This window comes from Cebus imitator, unplaced genomic scaffold (assembly GCF_001604975.1).
Source record: "Cebus imitator isolate Cc_AM_T3 unplaced genomic scaffold, Cebus_imitator-1.0 Scaffold286, whole genome shotgun sequence".
Taxonomy (NCBI): Eukaryota; Metazoa; Chordata; class Mammalia; order Primates; family Cebidae; genus Cebus; species Cebus imitator.
In genome coordinates, this window is record NW_016107601.1 from 342,387 (window position 1) to 368,386 (window position 26,000).

Sequence of the window (26,000 nt, forward strand, 5' to 3'; positions counted from 1 at the left end):
TGGTGGGAGGAGAGTGGATCGTGGCGACAGTTTCTTTTATGCTGTTTTCATGATAGTGATTGAGTTCTCATGAGAGCTGATGGTTTTGTAAAGGGATCTTCCTGCTTTGCTCCGCACACTTCTCTCTCTTGCTGCCTTGTGAAGAAGGATGTGTTTGCTTCCCCTTCCACCATGATTGTAAGTTTCCTGAGTCCTCCCCAGCCATGCAGAACTGTGAGTTAATTAAACCTTTTTCCTTTATAAATTACTCAGTCTTGGGTATTTCTTCATAGAAGTGTGAAAGTAGACTGATACAGAAGTCAGGACACCATTTAGGAAACGATTCCAAAACTTAGTAGACAGCAGCAATGGGATTGGAGAAAAGGTCAAACTCAAAAGATTTTTTCATGGCATGCAATTGTCAGATCTTGGTAAGTGACCAAAAAAAGAGTATATAAGGGTGAGGCACAGTCTAGGATAATTTTGAATTTTCTACTGAAGGGGACAGGTAGTCAGAGAAGCAATTCCACTAATTAGGGGAGGCAGAGACAGAGAGCTGATTTAGCAGGCAGAGATAATGTGTTCAATCTAAAATATGTTACTTTTGAAGTGCCTGCAGGAGCTTCAAGAGGAGTATGGTGAAGCTGCAGGGATTTCAGGGGAGGGGATTTCAGGGATTTCAGAGGCCAGTGCTGAATAGAATTTCCTTAGTTTAATCTCAGATCTCCCAACTCCCTCCTTGAACCCCAAAACTGATCACCTCTTGTTGAGAAAGTACTCAGATTAATATTTTACCCTTGGTGTTTACATTACTACCAATATATGAACCTAAGGAGTAATATTAAAGATATGTAGCAACTCACAAGGCATGAGAATCAAACACCCATAACAGAAACTGGCCTTCCTAATGTAGCAAAACTTGAGGCCCCGTGCCATACCTGGTGTTAATACAGTGGTGTCTGGATCTTGGAGAGGTCTGGGCCTGTCCCCAGGGAGAGATCAGGATGGCCAGTATGACAGGAAAGAAATCAAGGGTACCCATTATGGAAATATTTCAAGATTTTTGTAATCAGCACAGCCATGCCATTTGTCTGCTGCTGAATATCTGTTCTGAATATCTAAGTTATCCAGTTCCTGTTGACACATCTACTCCCGTCTCAATCTTGAGTAGTTGAAAATCTATCTTATTTAAAAAAAGGAACCAACGGAGCATTTCTATAGACTACCAATAAAAAGTCATAAATAATTTTTAAAAAAGATACTGTTTTCAAAAGAACAAAAACCCAGGGATAAATCTAACCAAAAATGTGCAAGATCTTTATGTGAAAAATAGAAAGATGTTCACGAAGTTCTAAATAAATGGGAGAGACATGTTATGTTCCATCATGGAAAGATTCCATGTCACAAACGTGCATTCTTTACAACATAATTGATAAATTCAATAATTGTGAGATAAGGTTGAAATCAAAATCTAAATAAGGTTTTCAGTGGGAATTGACAAGGTAATTCTAAAATGTATAACATATAGAACAATAGTCAAAAATAGCTAAGATATTCCAGGAGAAGAAAGAAGATAAGAACAAGGAGGAGGAGGACTAGAGGGAGAGGGGGAAGGAGGAGGAGGGAAGAAAAAGGAGAGCAAGGAAGAGAAGAAGACAACAGTAACATAGCTATGGCAACAACTAAGTGAAGAGAGCTTGCCCCAGTGGACGTTATTATAAAGTTGCAGTGGTTAAGATGGTTTTGGCACAGAGATAGACCAATAGAATAACGACGCAGTAAAAGCCAGGACATTTGGAAGCCTGATATATACAGAAGTTGCAATAGAAATCACATCTATATCACCACTAGTTCAGGAAGAATTCCTTAAACAAGGCATCAGAAGTACCAACTGAAAATTTAAAAAAACTAAGTTTAGCAATAGTAAAATGTAAAACTTTTGTTCAACTAAAAATACAAAAGTGAGTGAAAAGATATTTCTCATACACAAAACCCACGAGCACATCCAGAATATAGAATTAATGCCTGTACATTGGTAACAAAGGCAGACATTCCGATAGAAAAAAACTTGGCAAGAGACATAAAAATGTATTTTACAGAAGGCTACATGAATGTTCAGGAACACAAGAAAAGATGTTGCCTCTCATTAGTAATTAGAGAAATGCCAAACTACACTAACACTCCACACCCACCAAAATGGCGAAAATAGAAAAGTTGGATGATACCAAGCGTCGGTGATGATGCAGAGCAATGGAAGCTCTCATAAAATGCTGGTGGGTGTGCGGGCTGGCACGAACACTTTGGGAAACAATTTAGCATTCCTTAGTGAAGCTGAAGAGATACATGTCCTATGACCTGTATCCTGCAATTCTATTTCAAGGTGTGAACTAGAGAAACTCTTGCACATGTGCATAGGGAGATAAGTCTAAGAATGTTGAGGCAGCATTATTTGCAGCAGCAAAAAATTATCAACAACTAAATGTCCTTCACCAAGTAAATGGATAAATTGTGCCATGTTCGTATAAAATACATACCACACTGGGGTCTACTTGTGGGTGGAGGGTGGGAGGAGGGAGAGGAACAAAAAGCAAGAACTATTGGGTACTAGACTTAACGCCTGGGTGATGAAATCATCTGCACAACAGACTTTCATGACACAAGTTTACCTATGTAACAAACCTTCACATGTACCCTCGAACCTAAAATAAAAGTTACAAAAAATACATACTCTACAGATGAGGAAAATGAGGGAAGTGGTGCTACTGATGCCAACATATAATATTGAGTGAATAAAGCCAGAAGTAGGCTATTATGTATAGAATAATACAATTTTATTAATGTTTTAAGTCATGCAAAAACCACTATTCATTGTTCATGGATGCATATGTGTGCATTGAAGTTTTAAAAAGAAAAGCAAAGGAACATAAAACACTAGTCAAGAATGGGGTGTTTTCTGGGGACAAAAATGGGAAAGGAATTGAGGATGGGAATACAGGGAGCTTCAACTATATATACACTGTTTTCTTTTTCTTTTTTTTTCTCTCTTTTTCTTTCTTTTTTAAAACATGGTCGCCTCTGTCACCCAGGCTGGAGTGCAGTGGCACCATCTCGGCTTACTGCAACCTCTACCTCCTGGGTTCAAGAGATTCTCCTGCCTCAGCTTCCCATGTAGCTGGGACTATAGGCATGAGCCACCACCCCTGGCTAATTTTTGTATTTTTAGTAGAGATGGGGTTTCACCATGTTGGTCAGCTTTTATTTCTTAAATTTGTTAATGAGTACTTGGCTGTTCATTTCTTATTCCTTTTATTCTTTATTTTTTAAAAATCTGGTCCTTGGATGCACAAAGTTGGATTTTTTTTTTTTCATAATTGTGGTTCAAGGCAAACTGTATCTGGCTCTTTTATTGCATTCTTTAAAAACTTAACACATAGTTATGTAATGGAGCCTTGATGAACCCATCATTCAAACCAAGGACTAGAAAAATTAGCAGTAATTTACATCTACTTACGTGCGCCTCCCCATCCTGTCTCCTGCCCTGCCCCCTTCTTTCTAGAAGGGAACATTTTTCCTACTGTGTGTTGTTCCCTTGCTTTTAAATTACTGTTATCATACATAAATGCAAGCTGAAAGAACATGTTGTTGAGGTTTAGTGTTTTTGGACTTTATAAAAGGCAGATCCTGCTGTTTGTAGCGCCCCTGGAACTCAACTTTTCTCCCACTCAACATTTGTTTTCAGCCCCATCAGGCCCAACAGGGCTCTCTCTCACCAGGAGTCTCTTCCAAACCCAGCACATGCCTCCTATTTCTGTCACCTCCCAGGTGCATGGGGGTTCCCAGTCAGACAACCTGCAGTAGATGGAATCTGGTGTCTTTGCTGTGTGAGCTTGGGAAAGTAGCTCCATGCTCAGTCCTCAGCACCCTGAATTTCAGTCTCTGAAATAAAGATGTCAGTAGCACTTTTTTCAGGGTTAAAGGGACAACACATGTAAAGTGCTTAGCCCAGGTCCTGTTCCATTGAGAGTGCTCAGTATATATTAGCTCTTAATATTATAATCATTATTACTTTTATCCACTACATGACACTGCCTTGTATCCTATTTAACAAGCTATTTAATAAACTATTGAATAAGCTTAGTATTTAAAAGCTTTAATGTTTAATAAGCTGGCACCTAGTAAGTTAGTGAGCAACTTCTTTCAGTTCATTTGTGTCTTAACTGAGGATGGCTCATTGACTCAAAGGAATATAATTGTTAGTAGTGATATCTGAGGCATTCGCTATGGGTTCTTGGGGCTGACACTATGAAACAGAAGACTTTTCCATCTCTTCCCTTTCTCCCACTCAGGTACGAACCCAAGCCGAACCTCCTTAGCTTCCAAGATAAGGTGCGTTCAGGGTGGCACGGATACAGACTCTTCCCTTTCTCACCAGAACACCAGAGTCTGGCCAGAAGTAAAGGGAGAAACTGTTGCAGCAACAAGTGTGAGCCCTGGCTAGGGGAGTTAGAAGAATCAGGAAGTGTGGCTAAGTGTCCACAATCCTTGGAATCTATGGCCCTCTCAACCTGGCCCAACTGCGATTGCATCCTAGTGACCTGCCTGCAACCACGCACACATGCATGCCTCCCACAGTGGCTTCCCACTCCCCGCCATGCGGGCTCCTTTGCACACCCTGTCCTCAGCCTCAGTCTTCCCTTCCCCACCCTCTGCCTGGTGGGCACCCACTCATCCCTTCAGGCTCAGTGCAATGGTCTGCCCTCTGAAGAGGTGAGTCAGCAGCTCTCCCATAAGAAGTCTGTGCCACTCTCTCCACTTCCAAGCTACCCCACATGAACCTCTGTTACCGCATTCATCACATTTTACTATAATTACATGTTTAAACTGTTTGCCTCCCAACTAGACAGGGCACGTCTTCAGCCTGGTGCTGCATTGTACTCATTCTGCTTACCTCAGTTGGAGGGGAAAGTGCATCAGCTCAGCCAGTTCCTACTGATGAGATCAGGCCGTTATTTAACCTCTTTTTATGACAAGGTCCTCATTGGTGAAACCAGGGTAAGAGAAAGACCAAAGGCAGAAAAGTGTCAGTGACACTGCACAATGTTGTTGTGGGGATAAAATGAAGCAATGTAGGTCAAGGACCTGATATGTTTTTATAAATCTATCATAAGGGCTCTCTTTTTATAGATTTATAAAATGAATAGTTCCCTGTCCCCTTGGATGACTGAGTACTGAATGTGCACAAGGAAAGGGAAGTCTGGAATGAAGATACATAGGTGAGGGAACTGTGCTTAGGAAGTTTATAAGCCAAAAAGGAGATGAAGAAAGAGGGTCTTGCTGAGTCTAGTTAATGGATTGTCCAGGAATAACACTCCCCATTCATACCGTGAGTACCACAGCTACTTAATGGCTGGGACGTGGCTTTCTCATACATAGCAGCTCTCCTGGGCAGAAAGTCAGTTTCATCCCTAGGTGCAGCAGGACCAGAGCTAACCTGAGAAACCCAACATTACACAGAGGAAAGCCCACACCACTAGAGGCAGTGGTATATGTCTGGTTTTAATAAGATGCTTGCTTGATGAACCTCCATGGATCAGTTTCTAAGAACCTCAGCTTTCAAAGAAAGGCAAGACATTTGCTACCTACAAGATAGGAGCTATAATTTGAAAATCTCCTAATTATCATCAGCATCTGTTTTTGTAGCACATGTGTTTCCAGAGGGTGGGGACCTGGTCCTCGAGGCAATCCCGAAGGGGAAGATAAGAATGTTTCCCAGAGGGAAACTCAGGTGCAGAGAGGTAGGAAACTGCCCACACAGGTATCCGTGATTGAGCTATCTATCATCCTATTCACTTTTCCCGCAGTCCACAAAAAGGCGTGGGGCAGCTTACCAAAATCCCTTGAATTCTAAAAAATAAAGGAACCCTTGAGGCAGCTGATATGAGAAGAATAGGCAGGTAGGTTGTACAGAAATATCAGAGGGAGATAAGCAAGAGGCCCCCAGAGATAAGCAGCCATCACATTGGGCTCTGAGCTGCTTCTTGATCAAAGCAAAACCAGAAACAAGTTCTTAGTTCTAAGCCCAGATATATCAGCCTGTCCCTGCCAGTAGGATCTTGATTGCACCAACCCACTCAACAGCCTCACTTGGGTAAGAGAAACACCGAAAGCAGAAAAATCCAATGTTGAAGGACCCCAGAACCAGCATGAGTTCCTGAGCACCTTTCCTCGACTGTGTTGTTTATAGGTCTGTCTTTTTGCTAGGGAAGACAGAGGAAGCGCCTAGAGGAGAAAAGCTCTTGTAACTGTGCACAGGACTGGTTCGGGCACTGAAGTTGACTCATTGCTGGTGTGGCTTTTGACGAGCAAACAGAAAGATTAGAAATGTGAGTTACCTGTAGTTGGCCAGTTATTATAACGTTACATGTTATAACATTTAAGTCTATGACTACAAAAATGTCTGTGAGCACAGAGAACCTGATAAAGGCAGAAGATATAAGCATTTAAAAATACACAGGCAAAGTGGGGTATTAAAGTTTGGGGTGATAATCTATACGAAAATACTTCCGCATTCTTTACTGCTCTCGGTTCAATGATCTTCTGTTCTCTTTTAATTTGTCAAATCTTAAAGATAAATTATTATAAATTATCAGATAACGTGATCCTTATTTCAGAGTTATCTATTTGGTTTCCATGAGTTATTTGCCTAAATTAGTATTATGCCATTTAAATTACAACAACTTCTGGTGAATTTTAATATCTGGTATGAATAGTCACCCTCCCTTATTAATATGTTTTTAAAATTTCTTAGATATTCTCTCTCTCGTTTTCATCATTGTCTTCCTCCTCCTTTCCTCCTTTCTCTGTCTTTCATTTTTTCTAATTGAAAAGTAATCATGAACATTTGGGGATAATTTTGCTTCAGTCTTTTCTTCTGTGCACATATATTTAACTTACCATCTGATCTCTTCCCCAGTCAGCACCATACCACCAGTATTTTTACATATTCTGAAAAAATATTCCAATAATTAAATTGAAATGAATGCTAATATTCAGCTATATGGAAATTCTATAATCTAATTATATTCAATAATGGACAGATAAGTCATTTGCCAAATTATTGTCAACAATAATAAAAGCTCTATTTCAGAGTTATCTATTCTGTTTCTGTAATCCTCGTTGCAAGATGAACATTTTTGTATATAAATACTCATCTGTGGTTTTATTTTCTTTGTATATATTTAATAAATAAAATTACTGGGAACATTATTAATGCTTTTGATACTTATCACCAAATTGCTTTCCAAAAGAGACAACAGTTTATATACTTACCACAATGATATCAGAGTTCCATTTTTTATCTCTCTCCAGCCGTGTATGTTATTAAAATTTTTTAATTAAAATGTAGTATCCCTCATTTAATAATCTAAAACTTATTATTTTAAAATATCCATCAATTTGGGAAGTAAGAAATGATAGACTTTTAAAAATCAGTATATTTTTATTATGAAGAAGTTTTGAAATTGTTTGTCATTAACTATTTATATTTCTTTTGATTGTCTATTTTTCCCGATTTTTCTGAAACCATTTATTGTTTTTCTTACTGTTTTGAAAGAGTTTCTAATTTTTAGAGTAAGGACATTATTAACCTTTTGTCTGTGTCTAATCCAAGTTAATTTTAATGTTTTGCCAATTACCTTCTCCTTGTCTCTTCTCTCTCCTATGAAAGAAAATCATTAAGATCTCTTAATCAGAATCTCATTAAAACTGTGAATTAATTTTAGGAATGACATCTTTTTAATACTTAACCTTTCCCTCCAGGAAAATGGCATGACTGTCTATTTATTCACAAGTCTTTTACATCTCTATATAACTTTTTATAGTTCCCCTCAAACAGGCCAAAAACATTCCCTGATTATTCTCAGATATTTTATAATTCATTATTATTACAAATGAGATATTTCTATTATGGTAACTTCTGTTTATTGTTTTATATGTAGGAATGCCATTAATGTAAACAATATACATAGTTATTTTATTTACTACTTATTAATTTAATTTTGGTTAATTCTTTGGTTTTCTACTTATGTAAAGATCAACTAGTGTTTTTCTTTTTTATTAATACTATGTTGGTGTTCAATATATATTTCATATTTTGGCTAGAATTTTCAGAACAGTGCTGAAAATTAACAAAGACATGAATAGTTTTGTTTTGTTCCTGATTTTGATGATATCCTGGTACAGTCATGGATTCTTTTTTCTCTCCCCATCTCAACTTCCTCACCCCGTGGCTTGGGTATGATGATCTCTTTCAACATTTATTCCTTTTGGCTGGTTAGGAAAAAAATATTCTCCCAAAGCAAAGCATCTAGTATGTAGTATCTTCTCAGATTTAACGGACATATATATTTGTATGTATATGGAAGCCTTCACATGTAAATGTATGTGAATGTATGTTATGTACTGAGTGTTCTTTCCTGAGAGCCTGGGTAGATGGTGGTGCTATCAATGGAAGCTGAGATCACAGAACAGACTCAGGAGCAGGCAGGCAGTTTGAGGAGTTGTCTACTGATGGCCACAAGAATGCTAAAGCACTCCCCTGCCTCTTCTCAAAAGGCTTTTCCTTTACAGGATGGGACAGAATTCATGTTAAAAAGACAAGGCATTCAACTGATGGTACACTCCATGTGGATCAACACCGAGATAGAGTTGCAAAAAATGATGATGAGATTCAGGGTGCATGAAACAAACAGGAAGAAATGACTATTAACATTGATGGAGAGCCTGTTCTATGTCATGTGTTCTTACATAGATGACTTCATTTCATTTGCACAATGACAGCTCAAAATGTCATTATTCTCCTAGATAAAGAAACAGAAGCTTTGTACTTAGAATGAGGCAGAGTAGGAAAGGTGTTTGTCTTTCTGAAGGGTAGGATGTTGAAGGGTAGGATGTTGAACTGACTGATGTGCTCCAGATGTGGTTTAATGGGCATATTTAACAGTGAGAGAACTGGTCACACCAAACTGTGTTGTGTGAATAATTTAAGGAGCTAAAATTTTAAAAGTTACATTTGAAGGGTTATCACATGGGCTGGTAAAAACTGGATAGAGGGTGAGCCAAAAATAATCAATTTACTCCTGTGATACTGCACACTTGCAAGATTTCCATTTCTATCTGCATCTGCATGCGGATAATCTTAAACATTCCTGTCTCCAGTGTACACTTTTCCTTTTGTCTTAGTCAGTTTAGGCTGCTATGACAAAATGCCCATTTGGTAGCTTATAAACAATAAACATTTATTCCTCACTGTTCTGGAGGTTGGAAACCTGAGATCAGGGCACCAGCATAGCTTCTTCCAGGTTATATGTTGCCAACCTCTTCTTGTACCCTCACATGATTGATCTGGCTCCAAACATAAGCTCTTTCTAGGATGCAAACTCCATATAGTTCCGGACAGGGCAGGTCAAAGTGAAGGGTGTTATGTGTTCAGAAGGCCAAGGTGTGAAGGCCATCTAGGCAACTAATGTTTTCAGAGCTGCTTCCTCTTTTGAAAAAGCCCAGACTCGAAGACTTATCAGATATGATGCTTTTCAGTTAAGGGGAAGTTTGGTCTTTTATGCTTTGAAAGGCACAGGCAAACCTTTCCCTGAAACCGTAGGAGGAAAATGCACTTCAACATAAGTCTCTTCCATGTTCTATTAAAAACTAGCTCACCCAACTTCATAAAAGTGTGTTATTTTCTGTATATAGAGAATCCCTCTATTTTAAGATAATGCAAGCCTTAGGGTGGCTAGTTGACATAATTATTAAGGTGAGGAATTCCTTTGACTGGCAGATCTGATGCCTCCATGCTGGATACATCGCTTCAGAGGGTTATTTGTGAAAAACTCCCAGAAATTGGGGCAGCTACGTTGGTAACTCTGCTAGAGCCATCACCCTGGCTGGGGTGCTGCTGACTTCAAGGCACTTTGTATCCCTTTACTGGCATCTTCTGGGCATCAGTCACAATGTCTTATTTACTTTTGTATCCTTGAAATTAGTCATGGTTTATTTACCATCAGGGCTTCTTTCCAACTATATCCTAGGAAATGCAGAAACCATGCTGTTATCCCTGGCAATCCATTTTCCCTGTCATGAGCATCATAATGGCAAATACAAATACATTTTTTGCCAAGAAAGATAGGTAGTCTACAGGTCAAAAGGAAAGCAAAACAAACAAGAAACCAAAAAACCAAATCCCCAAAAGGCAGATAAGCAAAGGTAAAACTGTGAGGCACTTAGAGAAAATGATATCAGGAAAAAAGAAAGAGTCAGGAAGAGAATGGCTAGAAATATGTCCTTTAGTAGTGTATTGATTTGGACTCATTAAACAATGCTAAGTGCACAATTAACAGAGAGGCAGAAAATAAGAAATGTGCACTCTGCCTGCCTTGCCTCCCTGATCGGCATGGCTCACAGTACCATCCCCAAGTCCTCCCTAGACAGAGCAGTCTTTGTCAATCGGCATTCACTCAAATTATTTGTCATGAATAAATGCTCTTGAAATTTTAATTAGCTCTCTGATAACTTAGGAAAACACCCTGCTGTTGAGAAAATGCCTTGTCTGTTTGTATTTGAAACTTCACAGTGAATTTTTTAAAGAATATTTTTCTATGACAGTCTAAAAATATTGTGAGTGTGAAGGATTTAATAACTTAGGTCTTGGAATTTACTTTGAAACCTTGGAGATGACTTTTTCATTTATGAGCTACCCCACAAAGCCTCTTTTTATTATCTCGGTTCTTGAATAAATTTCTAATGCTTGAAAGTTAAATATGGAATCATCAATTTTCCCTTTCATTCTTCTGAACTTGTTATTGTCCTTTCTTTCACTCACAAACCAAAGCCCTTCTCTTTCCTTTGTCAGATCCTGGTTTTGAAAATGTACAACCAAACAAACAAAAATCAAGGGGAAAAAAACATCAAGGAATAGTATGATTTGTCAGTTAGTTTTATGAAGCTTTGGTGCTGCTGCGGCCACCACAGCCTGACGTCCCCCATCTGTGGGGCTGCCGCAAGTAACCCTGGCCAGGGCAATGCTACCCCATGACTTTCTCGCTTTACTCTTACATTGGCAAAAGGGAGAATCAATGGTTAGAGCTTAGCCACAGCCCTTTCAGTAGTTTTTCTCATTTACAGTTGTTTTGGATACAGAACAGTTTTATTTGTTCCTTAATGTGAGTCTAATGAAACCCCCAAATTAACCAGCATCCACATGAAGGGTCATCTTGGAGCAAGTCATTATTTACTGTCTCAAGTACTCTGTTTTATTCCTCAAGTGGACTTTTTTACTTCTTATTTTAGTGCCCCAAATTCCAACAATCAGGGATTCATTTGGAAAAGGAGTTTTCTATTTTAAAAATGCAAATATTATGATGAGGTTAAGGAGTTGTAATCCATTCACACAGTAGTGAGACATCAGGAGTTCAATTCCATTGCTTTCCCGTGCCCTGAAGGATGAGAATTTTGATTAGAGGGAAAAAAGGAGAAACTTGAGAGCAATGTAGGTTTGTAGGAGAGGCAGATTACTTAGGGCTCTTGGCCTCTTCTAGAGTATGTGGGAAGAAGGACATTAGAAGCTGCCACAGAGGCATTTGACCCCTTTTGAATGTTTGCTCAAGGCTGGTCCCAAACAGAATCACAGTATGTTGTAACAGAAAGTAGAGAGATGACGAGCACAGCTGTGTTTCATGTGAATCCCGGAAACAGGAGGTGGCTTGCCTAGCTTTGCAAAGGTAGTGAACCTGCCTCTGTGTTTCTGACTCTCAAGCCAGTCCTGTTCTCCAAAACTCCACTGCGCCACCAGCTGAGGAAAGACATTTCCCTCTGCTTTGCCTCCGGGACTTAGAACTCTAGCAAGTGCTCTGGTTGTGCTGCTCCGGAGCTTGTGAAGGCCACTAAAGCCTTTCTGGGAAATTCACTATTCCTAAAATCTTGTTTCCACAGGAAAGTAAATTTCTGGTCCTAAATCACAAACTTGCCAACCCACTTCTGGTCCACAGCCCGCTGCTGGGTCAGGACCACCTGTGCCATGCAGAGACAGAAGGCTCATCACCAAATGCACTTGACGTCACTGCCTTTTTCTCACGCATACTAGTCTGTCCTGGGTGACAAATGGAAGCCTGGGGAAGGGATGACCTCTGAGATGTCAGAAGGGCACAGTGCTGCTGTGGGAGGCCAGTGAGCCTCCCTAGCCATCTGTTTCCTGTCACCCAGGACAATAACTTCCAAGAGTTGTCATGGGAGGAAACGACCCTTGGGCCTTACCCTCTGCGTCTGGGTGGCTCTGTGAATCCTCAGCACAATTTATGATAAGCCCAGTGGTGACCATAACAGCAACCTAGAGTGAGTCCAACCCTGTGTCCAGTGCAGGGTGCTGTCCCAAAGGATGAGCAGAAGCCCCCCACCTGGAGTTCCTGAAATGATAATGAATAGAAGAGGGAAGGTAACTAAAGGCCAGGATGAGGAGATGGAAATGAAAGCTTATGTCTGGGAGACAGATCAGTAATAGTAATGGTCTTCCTAAATCCATTGCTTCTGCTATCCCCATAGCACCCTTAGACCAGTGCGTGGAAGGGTAGCTATTTGGCACGTGAGGCAGAGGCAAGATTGCAAAGAGCGTTGAGCTCAGGAAGAAAGCTTTGGATTTGACTTGACAATGGCAGGGAGACAGTTCCTTGACAAAAGTTAGTAGAACATGACACCCCTGGGACTTTAGCCTTATCTCTGTTGTTTACCAGCTGCAGTTATCTTCATGTGGTGCCTCCGTTTTCTTTTTGTAGAACGTGGATGATAATAGCACTGCCTCTTAAAGTTGTGAAGATTCCATGAGATTCTGCATGCAATGTGCTTGGCATTGTGCTTGGCATGTCATAAGTGCTCAAAAACATGTTGGCCATTACTATCAGTATTAGTTAATTTATCAATACTAATAAAAGAAGGGGAGTGATAATCACACAAAAAGATTGAGTTGGAGAGATCAGAGTCAAGGCAAAGGCCAAGACGCAGGCAGGGAGGGAGAGGACAGAGGATTTCCACAGGGAAGGGACTTTGATTCCACTGGCACATATTGAGCACCTCCTGGGTATAAGGCATGGTTCTAGGTTCTGGGGATCCTAGGTGTGGAAGTGTGGAGGCAGGCAAGCTGGAACTGACTAAACTGCTATGATTAAAATCTGTGCAAGTGGTGGTGGGAGCCTAGGAGAAGGATCCCAGGGAGTGAAGAAATCTAGAGAAACCACTGGAGAGCCAGGAAATGTTTTGAGGAAAGAACAGCTAGATTTGGAGCCATAGGACCCAGGATGAACTATGAGGAGAAAACCAATAGGGGTCAATGTTGTGAGTCCCAGACGATTTGGAAAGCAGGTTGGGAAGGAAGCAGGAACTGTCTCAATAGCGCAAGTGAATCACAGATTTCCTCCTTACCGGGAAACATCCCTGAGGGCTGCATCAGACTCTGACAACCATAAAGAAAACCCACAGCCACCTCCTGTAAATACTTTCCAGGCTTCTGTCAAGGTCTAGTTTAAACATAGGAATGTACAGGAATCTCTGTCTTGGCCCTTTGGTGGCCTGGGAGTGGTGCAGAGGTAAGCGAGAGGGGTCATGTACTCCTGCAGTAAAATGCTTTTCTAGGTCACATCTGCAAATACCCTCCCCAGGGTTGGAAGTGAGAAGATGACTAACTCTTTCTTATTAAGGCATTACTGAAACAGGCTCTCTCTGTATGGTGCTCTAAAGAAATAATTGGATTTGTATAATCCCATCACAAAGCTGTGGGTGCTCCACTCCCTTCCAGAGAACACAGGGCGGGGAGGAGCCAAGGTCCTGGAGGTGGGATCGCAGACTCTTGGCCAAGCACCATGTGTAGAAAGGACCCATATATATATAAGAGGTGGTCTCAGGCTGCAGGACTCTGACTGCACCAGGATTAGAGCCTGCCCTGTTGCTTAAAAAAGCAAAATCTCCTATGCAGGTAAATTTCTTTAGTTCCAAGGGTGGGTCCAAGTTAGCCCAGAGGCCTTATGGGACTCTACAGGGTCTGGGTTTAGAAGGTAAGAGGAAGGTATTTGCTTCTCTTGGTTTCGGCTTTGTAGGTGAGTGTATACAGAAAAAGCCCTGGAGTCTGGAGATTTCAATTTTGTCCTCAGTTTTGCCATCACTTATTAGTGTGACCTTGAGGAATAGACTTCAGCCCTTTGGCCCCAATCTCCTCATTTAAAAAAAAAGAAAAAAAAAGATGGAAGTACCTTTGGGTCTGGGTAATCTCTAAGGTCCCTCCAGCTCTGGTTTCTTTCGAAGGTCATTTGGTAGAGCTATTGATGCTGCTAAGTGCTGTCATTTCCTCTGAGTGAAATTGTGCTTCAAATGTTAGCTGTCAGTGTAGTTTTTGGCATGGCCCTTGGCTAGACTAGAAATCTAGAAATTGCCCTTGTCCAAGTAGTCTGTTGGCTTCTGGGCACTGGAAATCACTCAAGGCTCTGGAGGACTCCAGAGGAGGCAGTCAGCTCTCAGTTCAGTGTATAACCCTCTCCTATGGAGGTGCAGGATGATAATGTTTTGGTGGGTGATACCCAGGTTTTTCAGTCCTGGTACGTCTTCCAGGCCTGATAGGGTGAGGAGTATCTTTGATTTTCTAGGAGGAGAATTCTTGGATGAGTTCAATACTGGCCATTTCACAGAGTGGTCACCTGCATGCTAAAGAGTAAGGGCCCTTTCTAGAGTGTGAGCCTTGTCATTGGACTGTGACTTCCTCGAGGGCAGAAATTCTGTGTAATCCATCCTGTACACCTACCATCTAGGGCAATGCCTGGCCCATGGGGAAACATTCAATAAATCCTTGTTTAAATGAATTGATTCTCCCACTTTTTAAACTCCCTTATAAATCTTTCTTCTGACCATCAAAACAAGAAGTAGAAAAGGAATGGAATTGATGGAACTATCAGTGGTATAATTGGTTTGGTGATAGATCGCTCCACCTCAAGACTAAGCTGATTTCTAACATATAGATTGGTTTCGTCACTTTTGGAAGTTAGGCAAGTGGAATCAGAGTTTTTGTGTCTGGATTTTATTCTACTCAATATTGTTTGTGAATCTCATTCATATTGCAGCATATAGTTCTTGTTTGTTCAGAGCTATGAAGTATTCCATTATATAAATAGATATTACTTTTATTAATATTTATCCATGTTCATGGACATTTGGGTAGTTTTAATTTAGGGGCTATTTTTCATATTTCTGTTGTGAGAATTCTTGTACATGTCTTTTGGTGCATACATTTAAGCATTTCTGTTGGGTAATAACCGGGTATGGAATTGTATCATATAGTCTGTATGTGTTTAGCTGTAGTATTTACTGCCAAATAGTTTTTTGTTTGTTTTTGTTTTTTTCTTTTTTTCTTCCTTTTTTTTTTTTTAGGATGTTTCTAATTGGCTTACTTTTGCCAAAGCTTTGGGTTTTTAACTGCATATCTTGATCTTCTGCAGTAGTGTTAATCAGAGCCTAAAATGACAGGCCAAGTCTTCCAGCCCAGGAATGGGTTTGGGGGAGGAGGGGGCTGTTAACCAGCATCCTCTCCCCAGTTCATGAGTGTGAGCCAAGATCAAGAAAGCCCCACAAGGGGAAGACAAGACCAGAGAAGGCTCTGGGAAGGAGGGGACATTTGCCCTAAGTTTTGAAGGATGAGGGTGATCTGAGGCAGAGGGGGTCACAAGGAAGTGGGAAGTGACATCTCCTCTGTAAGTTTGGGCAGAGCAGAGGGTATGGAGTGGGGGTTTGTTTATACAGAAGGGAACTAACACATCAAGAGTCTTCCCATCTGGACTTGAGGCCATGAGCTATGTGGTTTTGAGGGGCATGATGTGATATGGCCAGTCCTGTGGCAAATGCAGGATCAGAAGAGGAGAAGAGCTGCCTCAGTCTGTCCGCTAATCTAGCTCAAATTCCATGACTCTCTGAAGATGCAAAGGCCCCTGCCAAAAAATAAAAAGAAGAAATTTACATCTGCTTGAAAACTCTTTTCTGTCCAAATGTGTTGGCAAATGTTCAGAATCATTTGATATTTTGTTTTGAAAAATCGAAAGGGTTGGCTCTTTACAAGTGTGGGAATTGATAGAAAAAGAAGTGTAGGGAATGACTCTCAGACTAGGGTGCTCCTACCTCTTGGGTGGGAAGTGTCAGAGCAGGGCAGTATGGAGGGAAACAGAGTGACCCCACTGAAGTCATGGTTGAGGAGGAGGCTGTACAAAGAGGATGTGCCTGTGCTGAAGAGAAGAGATGCTCCAGGGCTTCCCTGCACAGTCAGGCCAAGTGGTCATGACTCTCCGGAACTGCTCAGAGGTCCTGCCTGTACATGGGGGCACTGAATGGGATGACCACCAAGTTCCTTCTGGCTTCATATTTGGTTCAGCTGGAATGAGCGACACCAGGGTACAACTTCCACACAGGCCGAGTGGAAGTTCCTGTGCTCAGGGAAAGCTGTGTCCAGGTGATGGCAACTCAAGGTGCACACCACGCTCCAGGGAGTCTTCTCTGCAAAGATGTGTGGCTATGCAGTGTCTCATCAAATCAAATAGAAGTGGGGCAGCTGGGGTGAGTAGGGAGCTCCACCAGCCAAGTTCTTAGACCTCCATAGAGGCATGCAGTCAGCTCAGGGGGGCACCCACCCCGGTGTTGCCAGTTAAGGGGCATTCCGCCTCTTCTCCCCCACCTACTCCCAAGGTACATGTTCCCTTTGGAGGCTCCTTTTTTCTTTTAGGTCTGACCTTGGTTTTACTTCCCCACATTGCTTTGACATAAATCCCACATGCCCCCCCAGGAAAGGAGCCCTAAGGCAAGCCTGGAGGAGCATTTCAGAGGGGAAGGATGTTAAAGAGGCTCCCTTAACCTGAATCAGTTCCCAGCAACGTGATCAAACACCAGAAGAGCAGCCAACTGATTGACAGTTCACAGGAAGATTTTCACTTCCTTTATCTCAGTTCAGCTTTGTAAGAGGGGAGGGGAGGGCAGGCTTTATTGTTCTTTACATTTTTCAAGTGAAAAAACATCCATCCCTTCCGTCAATCAGCCAGCATTTATCAAGCACCTGTTTTCTTCAAGATATAATGTGACTAGATCATGAATGATCACATCTGGGAATACAGAAAAATAACCTATACCATTCTTGCCTTCAAGAGCTCATAGTTGGGCCACATTCGTCATTGTTTCCTGAAAGGCAAAAGTCTACTCTAATAAATGAAGACTCATGCTTGGGGTTTTCTGTTAGAAACTCAATCTAAATGCAGATAGGTGTCTAAACAGTCAAAAAAAAAATGTAAGGCCTTTCAAAACATTAATGTTGCAAAATCATTTCATCTTTTATGAACAGGTCATGATGTGTACATAGAGATGCTGGTTTTCCTTTTCGTAATCAGTAGCCACAGAACCACCTGAAAACTGCCCAGGAATGCCTGATGTTATCACAACTAAAAAAGCAATTGGACGTGAAACTTTAGCAGAGAGAAATGGCAAAACACATTTGCAAGTGTTTTGAGACATGAATGTAACTGCAAATGTTAAGGGTCTATAAAAAGTCAACAAATCAATTAGAGATAAAATTGTTGCATTAAGATAAATTCTTCCTGATGAATTCAACCAACCGCATTTTAATCTGTGAGTCCCTACCTGGAGCTTACCTCTGTGCTTAGCACTGCAACAGCAATCTACATGGTTAAACAGTGCTTTAGAGCAGTGCTCAGCAAACTTTGCCTGTAAAGGAGGGCATAGTAAATATTTTAGGCTTGTGGCCCGTGAGAACTGCGGCAATGTCTCAACTCTGCTATTGGAATGCAAAAGCAGCCACAGACAATACCACACAGAGAAGTGCGGCTGTAGTTTCAGTAAAACTTTGTTTATCCAGGCTGTAGTTGGCCAACCCCTACTTTAGACATTTGTCAAGCCATTTCATGCAGTTCTCTCTCTCTCTCTCTTTTCTTATTACACTTAAATTCTAGGGTACATGTGCAGATCTTGCAGGATTGTTACATAGGTATACACATGCCACGGTGGTTTGCTGCCTCCATCCCCACCACACTTAACCTACATTAAGTATTTCTCCTAATGTCATCCCTCCCCAACCTCTCCATCCCCTGCTATCACTCCCCTAGCCCCCCACTCTCCAACAGATCCCACTGTGTAATGTTCCCCTCCCTCTATTTTGAGTCCTGAGAGGAGGCACAGTACGTTTCATTCCATATTGAGGGTGAGGAAGCCAGCTCAGAGAAGATAGAGGAGTCAGCGCACAGGCACGCGGGGAGGGGGTGGCAAACCCAGCCGCCTTCTGCAGCAGCAATCTTCATGGTTAAACAGTGCTTTAGAGTAGTGCTCAGCAAACTTTGCCTGTAAAGGAGGGCACAGTAAATATTTTAGGTTTATTTTAGTAAATAATTAGGTTTCCTAATCCCAAACCTAGCACTCCATGGCCACTGAACACCACCTATTACACAAAAGAAGTACAATCCCTGCTCAAGATAAATCAGGCAAAGCCTGTAGTTAGTCTTGTTCTTTTGTTCCGACCATCGAGAGCAGGGAATTGATCGTTTTTTCAATCTGGTGCTTTTTATCATGTAGACAGACTTGTGCAAAGAGCCTGGGTTTCTACTCCAATTTTGCCTGAGACAACTTAGTGGGTTGTGGCAAGATGCCAGAGTTCTCTGGAAATCCATCATCTCCTAGGAGAATTCTACAGGTTCATGTGAGTGAGGGCATGGTTCTTATCTCTTTTGCTTCCTTTCCAGAGAATTGACTCAGCCCTTATAGGTTGATCAAAGGCCAACTTGATACATAGTGTCTAGCACATAGTAGGTGTTCGGTAAACATGTGAATGAACTGAACATCAGGGCAGGGACTCAAGACACTGAATGGACCCCTGGGAACTAGTTCCTATTTTTGTACTTTGGTGAAATTCGTGGGAAATTCCTTTCTATCTTTTAGAGTCTCAGTTTTTCCCACTTTAAAATGGAGCTCACAATTCTCAACTGCTTCAGAGATGGTTGAAAAAGTAGCCACCGCAGAGGAAAACTAGGATTTGGGCAGATATTATTCTAAATCAAGGCAGTAGTTCAGCATGATGATGCCAATGAGACAGGAATCAGACTGATCCCCTGGTTTTTCTACATAAACTTAAAATTTTAATTCAAATCAACTTTATTGAGGTATGATTATATATAATAAACATGTACCATGTGTGTGTGGTTTTTTTTTGAGACAGACTTGTATTCTGTCACCTAGACTGGAGTGCAGTGGTGGGATCTCAGCTCACTGCAACCTCCGCCTCCCAGGTTTAAGCAATTCTCCTGCCTCAGCCTCCTGAGTAGCTGGGATTATAAGTGCCTGCTACTGCGTCCAGCTAATTTTTGTATTTTTAGTGGAGATGGGGTTTTNTCCACCCGCCTCGGCCTCCCAAAGTGCTGGGATTACAGGCTTGAGCCACCGCGCCCGGCCTATGGTGATAATTTTTTAAAGGTGACGTCACTGAGATATAATTTATATACCATATAATGTACCCATTTAGAGTGCAATTTAGTGATTTTTAGTGTATTCACAGAGTTGTGAAGCCATCGCCACAATCAATTTTGGAATTTTTTTTATCACCTCCCAAAAAATATGGTTACTGTATTTCTGTGCTGTTTAGAATTTTTGTCATCTTGGGATGTGAAGTGAAACCTACAACTGAACGTAACTTGGGTTAAAGTTCTCAAAAATTTTGGACTCAGGACACCTCACATTCTTAAAAATTATTGAGGACTCCAAAGAGCTTTTGTTTATGTGACTTAAATCTATTGATATTTACTGTATTAGGCATTAAAATTTATATATATATATGTGTGTGTGTGTATATATATATACACACACACACACACACACACACACACATATATATATATTTTTTTTTCACAAATATATAAAATATATTTAGAGATTGAGTCTCGCTCTGTCACCCAGGCTGGAAGTGCAGTTGCACGATCTTGGCTCACTGCAACCTCTGCCTCCCAGGTTCAAGCAATTCTCTGCCTCAGTCTCCCGAGTAGCTGAGATTACAGGGGCCCACCACCACGCCTGAGTAATTTTTGTATTTTTAGTAAAGACAGGGTGTCACATCTTGGCTAGGCTGGTCTTGTACTCCTGATGTTGTGATCTACTCACCTCAGCCTCCCAAAGTGCTGGGATTACAGGCATGAGCCACCACGCCTGTCCATGTTTTTAAGAGTGTTGTGTATAGTTCATTGAGTTTTGATGAACAGATATACAGATGCAACCACCACAGTCAGTATAGAGCATTTCCATTACCCCAAAAGTTAGGCTTTACTCCTTCCCAGGCAATTCCGCCTCCCAGCCCCAAGTAACCACTGACTTGCTTTTTTTAAATATTGTATTTTTATTAAACACATTTTTTCTCATAATAAAAGTAATACATACTAATTGAGAGTCCAGAAAATATTGAAAAGTATAATAAAGAAAAACAAAAGTCTTAGTCACATTATCCAGACACAGTTCATATTCTTATTTATGTGTATTTTCTTCCCATTATGTGTGTGTGTGTGTGTGTGCATTTAATAATACTGACGCCATGATCTATACACAACTTCATTGGTGATTGCATATTTGTCTATGAAGATTGTATCTAAAATCATTTTGCTCACAGAGCCTCCAATTGACTCTGTATTTGATTAATGGCACCAGTTTACTCAAACTAGGAACCTGAGTTGCTATGAAGAATAGCTCGTTTTTTTTTTTTCCTGATACATTTTCTAGTTGGTTGTTGCTGTTGTAAAAAGAAGACCACTGAGTTTCTGTATAGTGTATTTAACTTTTATTCATTGACCTTCTTGAATTCTATTTCCTATAGTTTAAAAAAATATTTTCTTAGATATTTTAATATGTAATATTTAATATTTAGATATGTAAAATAATCTCTTCTGTGAATAATAGTCTTTTTTTACTGTCTGATTTTTATGCTTCCTTCTTTCTTTCCTTCTTTTTACTTCCCGAGTATAAATAAATCCTGGACAGGCACAGTGGCTCATGCCTGTAATGCTAGCACTTTGGGAGGCTGAGGTGGAAGGATCGCTTGAGGCCAGGAGTTAGAGACTAGCCTGGGCAACATAGCAAGATCTCATCTCTACAAAAAAAAAATATGAAGTTAGGTGGGCATGGTGGCATGCACCTGTAGTCCTAACTGCTAACTACTTAAGAGGCTGAAGCAGGAGGCTCCCCTAAGCCCAAGAGTTCAAGACTGCAGTAAGCTATGATAGTGTCCTTGCACTCCAGCCTGGGTGACAGAGTGAGACCCTGTCTCTAGTAAAAAGAATTAATCCCGACATGCAAAACACTGCAGAACAGCCTAGCAGCTTGTGGGGAGCCAAGGAAAGAACTCTGAGGCCCATGGAGGATGCTTTTAGGCTGAACATTCTTAAATAGCTCGAGCCCCATTAGACTTCCCCTATCTATTTGCGTAGTCTTATTTTGTGGACCTGCTCCAACGCTGCTTGCTTACAATAGAGTCAAAATGAATTTCCAAATGTGACCAAGACCCATCTGGTCCTTTGCAGAGAGCTGTGCCAATCTGGGAATGAACCAAATTCATCCATGGTTTGTAACGTATAGGAAACATGCAAGAACTGCCAACTGGTTTCATCTGGGCCTATATTCTCCATAAGGTGACTTAGCAATACTTATTTAAAAATCAGGTGTGTGTGTGTGTGTACTTGAGCGCATGCATGCATGCACACGTGTAGCCTCATTCTAAACTTTGGAGGGTGGGAGGAACTCACGATGGGCATTTTGTCTTCTGAGCCCATAATATACTGTGCTTGTCATGATATGTAGTATCTGCAAACTTAGGGAGAAATCTAAGTCTGACCCAGCACTGGGTAAGGCGGGTATGAGCCTGGGTGAATTTCTGAAGCTAGGGGACCCTCTATCATTTTTCATGGAACAAGCAGTAAAGGATTGTTGTTAAGGCTTGAAGGGGCGTAAAGGGAGACCTTGCCTTTGTGAGGCCTCAACTTTGTTTATAAATGTACAGGTGGCAGAAGGAACTTGTTGGGAAGAAAATGGAGTAAGCCTGGGTGGAGGTTTGCCTACTCCTCCACATTAAAAAAAAAAAAAAAAAAAAAACAGGGAAAAACATAAGACCTGAGTAATAGCTTTTGAGTCTCTGTGACCTGGGTTAGAAGAGAGCTGGGTCTTCCCCCAGGAAGTATGCGGGCACCGTGACAAATAAGAATAGCCATGAATCAACTGCCCTTAGCTCTCAGAAGTAAGGGTGTGAGACAAACAACATTCCAGCAGTGCTAATTCTGCAAGGGATTAAAAAGCCAGTATTAGGCAGAAGAGGCTTCTGTGCATGCATCACTCAGAGCAGAACCAGAGTGGGGCCACTCCATCAACTGGTCACCAGCAGTGCTTGATGAGCTATGTACAAAACTGAGAGCAAGTGTTTAGAAACTTTTATAGCAATTTATCAAACAATTTTAATTTAATTTCTGTTTAATCTATTTTTTTTTTTTTTTTGAGACAGAGTCTTGCTCTGTTGCCCAGGCTGGAGTGTAGTGCTACCATTTCTGTTTACGGTAACCTCTGTCTCCTGGTTCAAGTGATCCTCCTGTCTCAGCCTTCCAAGTAGCTAGGACTACAGTCATGCACCACCATGCCCAGCTAATTTTTGTATTTTTATGTAGAGAAGAAGTTTTGCCATGTTGCCCAGCTGGTATTGAACTTCTGGGCTCAAGTGATTTGCTTGCCTTGGCCTCCCAAAGTGCTGGGATTACAGATCTGAGCCCCTTGCACAGGACAAATTGGAAATAAAAGAACATAGGCCCTTCACTAGTGATGATTCGAGAAGCACCAAGACAGTAGGGTGCCCTGTGGAGTAGACAGTGGGTCAGTAGACAGAACAAGGGGATCTCAGCGAATGCCAGGCACTCAAGGAGGGCTTCCTGGGGCAGAGACTCAAGTTAGACTTTGGGGGATAGGCAGGACCTTGACAAATGGAGAGGACTCCAGGTCACTCCTACAGCCATGAGGGAGTACTCACACTCACTATAAGCATGTTTGCGAGTTACTTTTAGTGCGTGTACATTCTGTACCAAACGCTGTGCTAGGTGCAATGGGCAGTTTGTAGCACTGAGAGCTGAATGTTATGGGAGCCAGGGCTTTGGGTTCTGGATACAGCCCTTTTCAAATCTCTCTCAATAGCAGCAGGAAGATCATTTAACCCTTCCCACCCTTCCACCCTCTAAACTGTAAGAGCCATAAGGGCAGGGACTGTCTTCAGTGAGCAATGCCTGGCTCACCCTGACAAATAACAAGTTCCCAGTAAAATTTTTGGTGAATGAATGGACAGGTTTCAGTTGTAACACCTGAAAAATGTGCGGTGGAGAAGAGGGAGGCTAGATAAGATTGGTGGTTTTGCAATTGTAAAGTGAAAAACTATATTGTGTAGCCAACCTGTCCTGCAGGAAGCTCCGGGAAATCAAGTTTTGTAGCTGGGTTATCAAAACAGGGATTCTGTTAACAAGGAAAAAGGGAGAATGGGCATGTATTGGCAACTGTTGGTATGTACCACAATATATACGTGTGATTTTTCCCCCTTTTATATTACCAAGAGAGTCTTCAAGGAAGGAGTTCTTTTTAAAGAGAATGTAGGCTGGGCACAGTGGCTCACACCTGTAATCCCAGCACTTTGGGAGGCCAAGGTGGGTGGATCGCTTGAGGTCAGGAGTTCAAGACCAGCCTGGCCAATGTGGCAAAACCCCATCTCTATTAAAAATACAAAAATTAGCTGAGCATGGTAGCAGGTGCCTGTAATCCCAGCTACTCGGGAGCTGAGGCAGGAGAATCACTTGAACCTGGGAGGTGGAGGTTGCTGTGAGCCGAGATTGTGCCCCTACACACTCCAGCCTGGGCAACAGAATGAGACTCTGTCTCAAAAAAGTAAAAATAAAAATAAAATAAAGATAATGTAGAAGGAAGTTTTGTAGAAAAGAATAAGAAGGACATTGAAGCAAGAGGAGTTCCGTGTGTCTGTAGCTAGGAGGCAGGAGTGGGCAGGCCCTGGTGGAGGCCTGAGCAGGCAGCCACTGCTCCCCACTACCTTGGCACGCACAGGACCCTCCAGCTCAGGTGACTGAGCTCCGGCTACCTGCTTCTCTTTCCTGCCTCCCCACTAAGCAGAAGCGACCCCTGTGACATTGGCGCAGTCAGGGACCCGGGACCGAGCCCTGAGGCTTGAGAGACCTCTCCCTTCTGCAGGCTTTTGCCACAGGATCCCTGATCCCCCACCAGGTCCTCATGCACTTGAGCAAGTGCTCAAGGACCCTCACTGTCTGGGACAAAATCGAACCACCTGCTTCTGTCTCTTTCTCACCCGCTGATTTCTCCTCTCCCATTCTCTCCATCCTTCCCCTCCTCTCTGCGGCAATGGCAAAGCACAAGCAGCTAGTGAGGAAACTGACTGTCTTTGCTCCATTTCAGGCGTAGCAGAGACTCCTCGGGAAGACTCACAGGACTGTACCCACTGCCTGCCATGTCTCTGTGGTCACCTTTCCGATGCAGTTGGAAGCCGGGTCCAAGGGACTCTAGAGAGGCCTCTCCACAGCTTCCCGATCAGGACTTCGAGGCCCTACTGTCAGAGTGCCTGAGGAATGGCTGCCTCTTTGAAGACACCAGCTTCCCAGCCACCCTGAGCTCCATCGGCAGCAGGTCCTTGCTGCAGAAGCTGCCACCCCGCCTACAGTGGAAGAGGCCCCCGGTGAGGCAGACCCTCCTGCCCCAGGGTTTAGGGCGTTCGGATATATAAGATATATGGGAGGAAAAAAGGGCTTTTTCCTGCTCTCTACTCTCCACTCAACACAACATACTCTTCTAACACCAGATGTGTGGGAGGCTTTCCCCACATGCCAAGAAATTCTCTAGTGGACACCATGTGGGTATTCTGTAATGAAATTTAATTCTGACATTGTCTACCTAGAGACAGTGTCAGATCTCACAGGTTGAGTGCACATCCCACAAGACTGCCCCCACTTCAGATGCCAATCACAAGTCCCAGGTTGTGACCTGTACTTCTCATGACCGGCCATAAATCAGGGCTGCCACGATCCTCTCCGTGGGCTTGATTAATTTGCTAGAGAGGCTCACAGGACTCAGGGAAATGCTTCACTTACATTTAATGATTTATTATAAAGGGCATTACAAAGGTTGCAGATGACAGCCAGGTAGAAGAGAAGCATAAGGCAGGGCATGGGGAAGGGGTGTGGAGCTCCTATGCCCTCCTTGGGTATGCCACCTTCCAGGGACCTCCGTGTGTTCAGATATCCAGAGCTCCTTACGCCTTGTCCTTTGGGTTCTCATGGAAGATTTATTACCTAGGCGTGATTGATTACATCATTGGCCTTTGGTGATCAACTCAACCTTCAGATTCCCCCACCTCCCCAGAGGCCAGGGGGTAGGGCTAAATGTCCCAACTTTCTAATCCTTGCCTTGGTCTTTTCAATGGCCAGACCCTGTCCTGAAGCTATCCAGGGAACACCAGCCACCGGTCAATCATTAGCATACAAAGGACACTCTTATCAATCTAGAGGTTGCTGAGGCTTTAGGAGCTGAATGTCAGAGAACTGAGCAAATGGAGACCAAATATATATTTCACAATATCACACCAGGTCTTACTGTCATTGATCTCGCTAAGAAGGGAACTGGGTACGTTCCCACATTCTCACTTTCCAGATGGAGAAAACCAGGGGTGATTTTGAGAGTGGTGTAAGATGTAGCTCTCCCTCAGCCCTGCCCAGAAATATGCAGAGCAACTAGAGCCAAAAATACATCAAGGTACTGTTTAGCTTCATCTGAGATGGCAAGGCTTCCTGAGTCACAGCCAATACCATCTGCCAGAGAGATACATTTTAACATATCTCCAACCTCCTCCCCCCAAAGCAGGCTCATGAAAC

General features: G+C 42.1%; 1 protein-coding gene across 1 annotated transcript in view; it reads left to right on the forward strand.

Annotated features, from left to right (window-relative positions):
- The first annotated feature begins 261 nt into the window (after positions 1-261).
- Positions 262-26,000, forward strand: part of CAPN14 (calpain 14) — a 52,148-nt gene continuing 26,409 nt past the window's right edge. The window contains exons 1-2 of the mRNA XM_017501939.2: positions 262-410; positions 24,532-24,808. Of these exons, the coding sequence (XP_017357428.1) occupies positions 24,584-24,808 (225 nt within the window). The 5' untranslated portion in view covers positions 262-410; positions 24,532-24,583. The remainder of the gene's footprint in view (positions 411-24,531; positions 24,809-26,000) is intronic.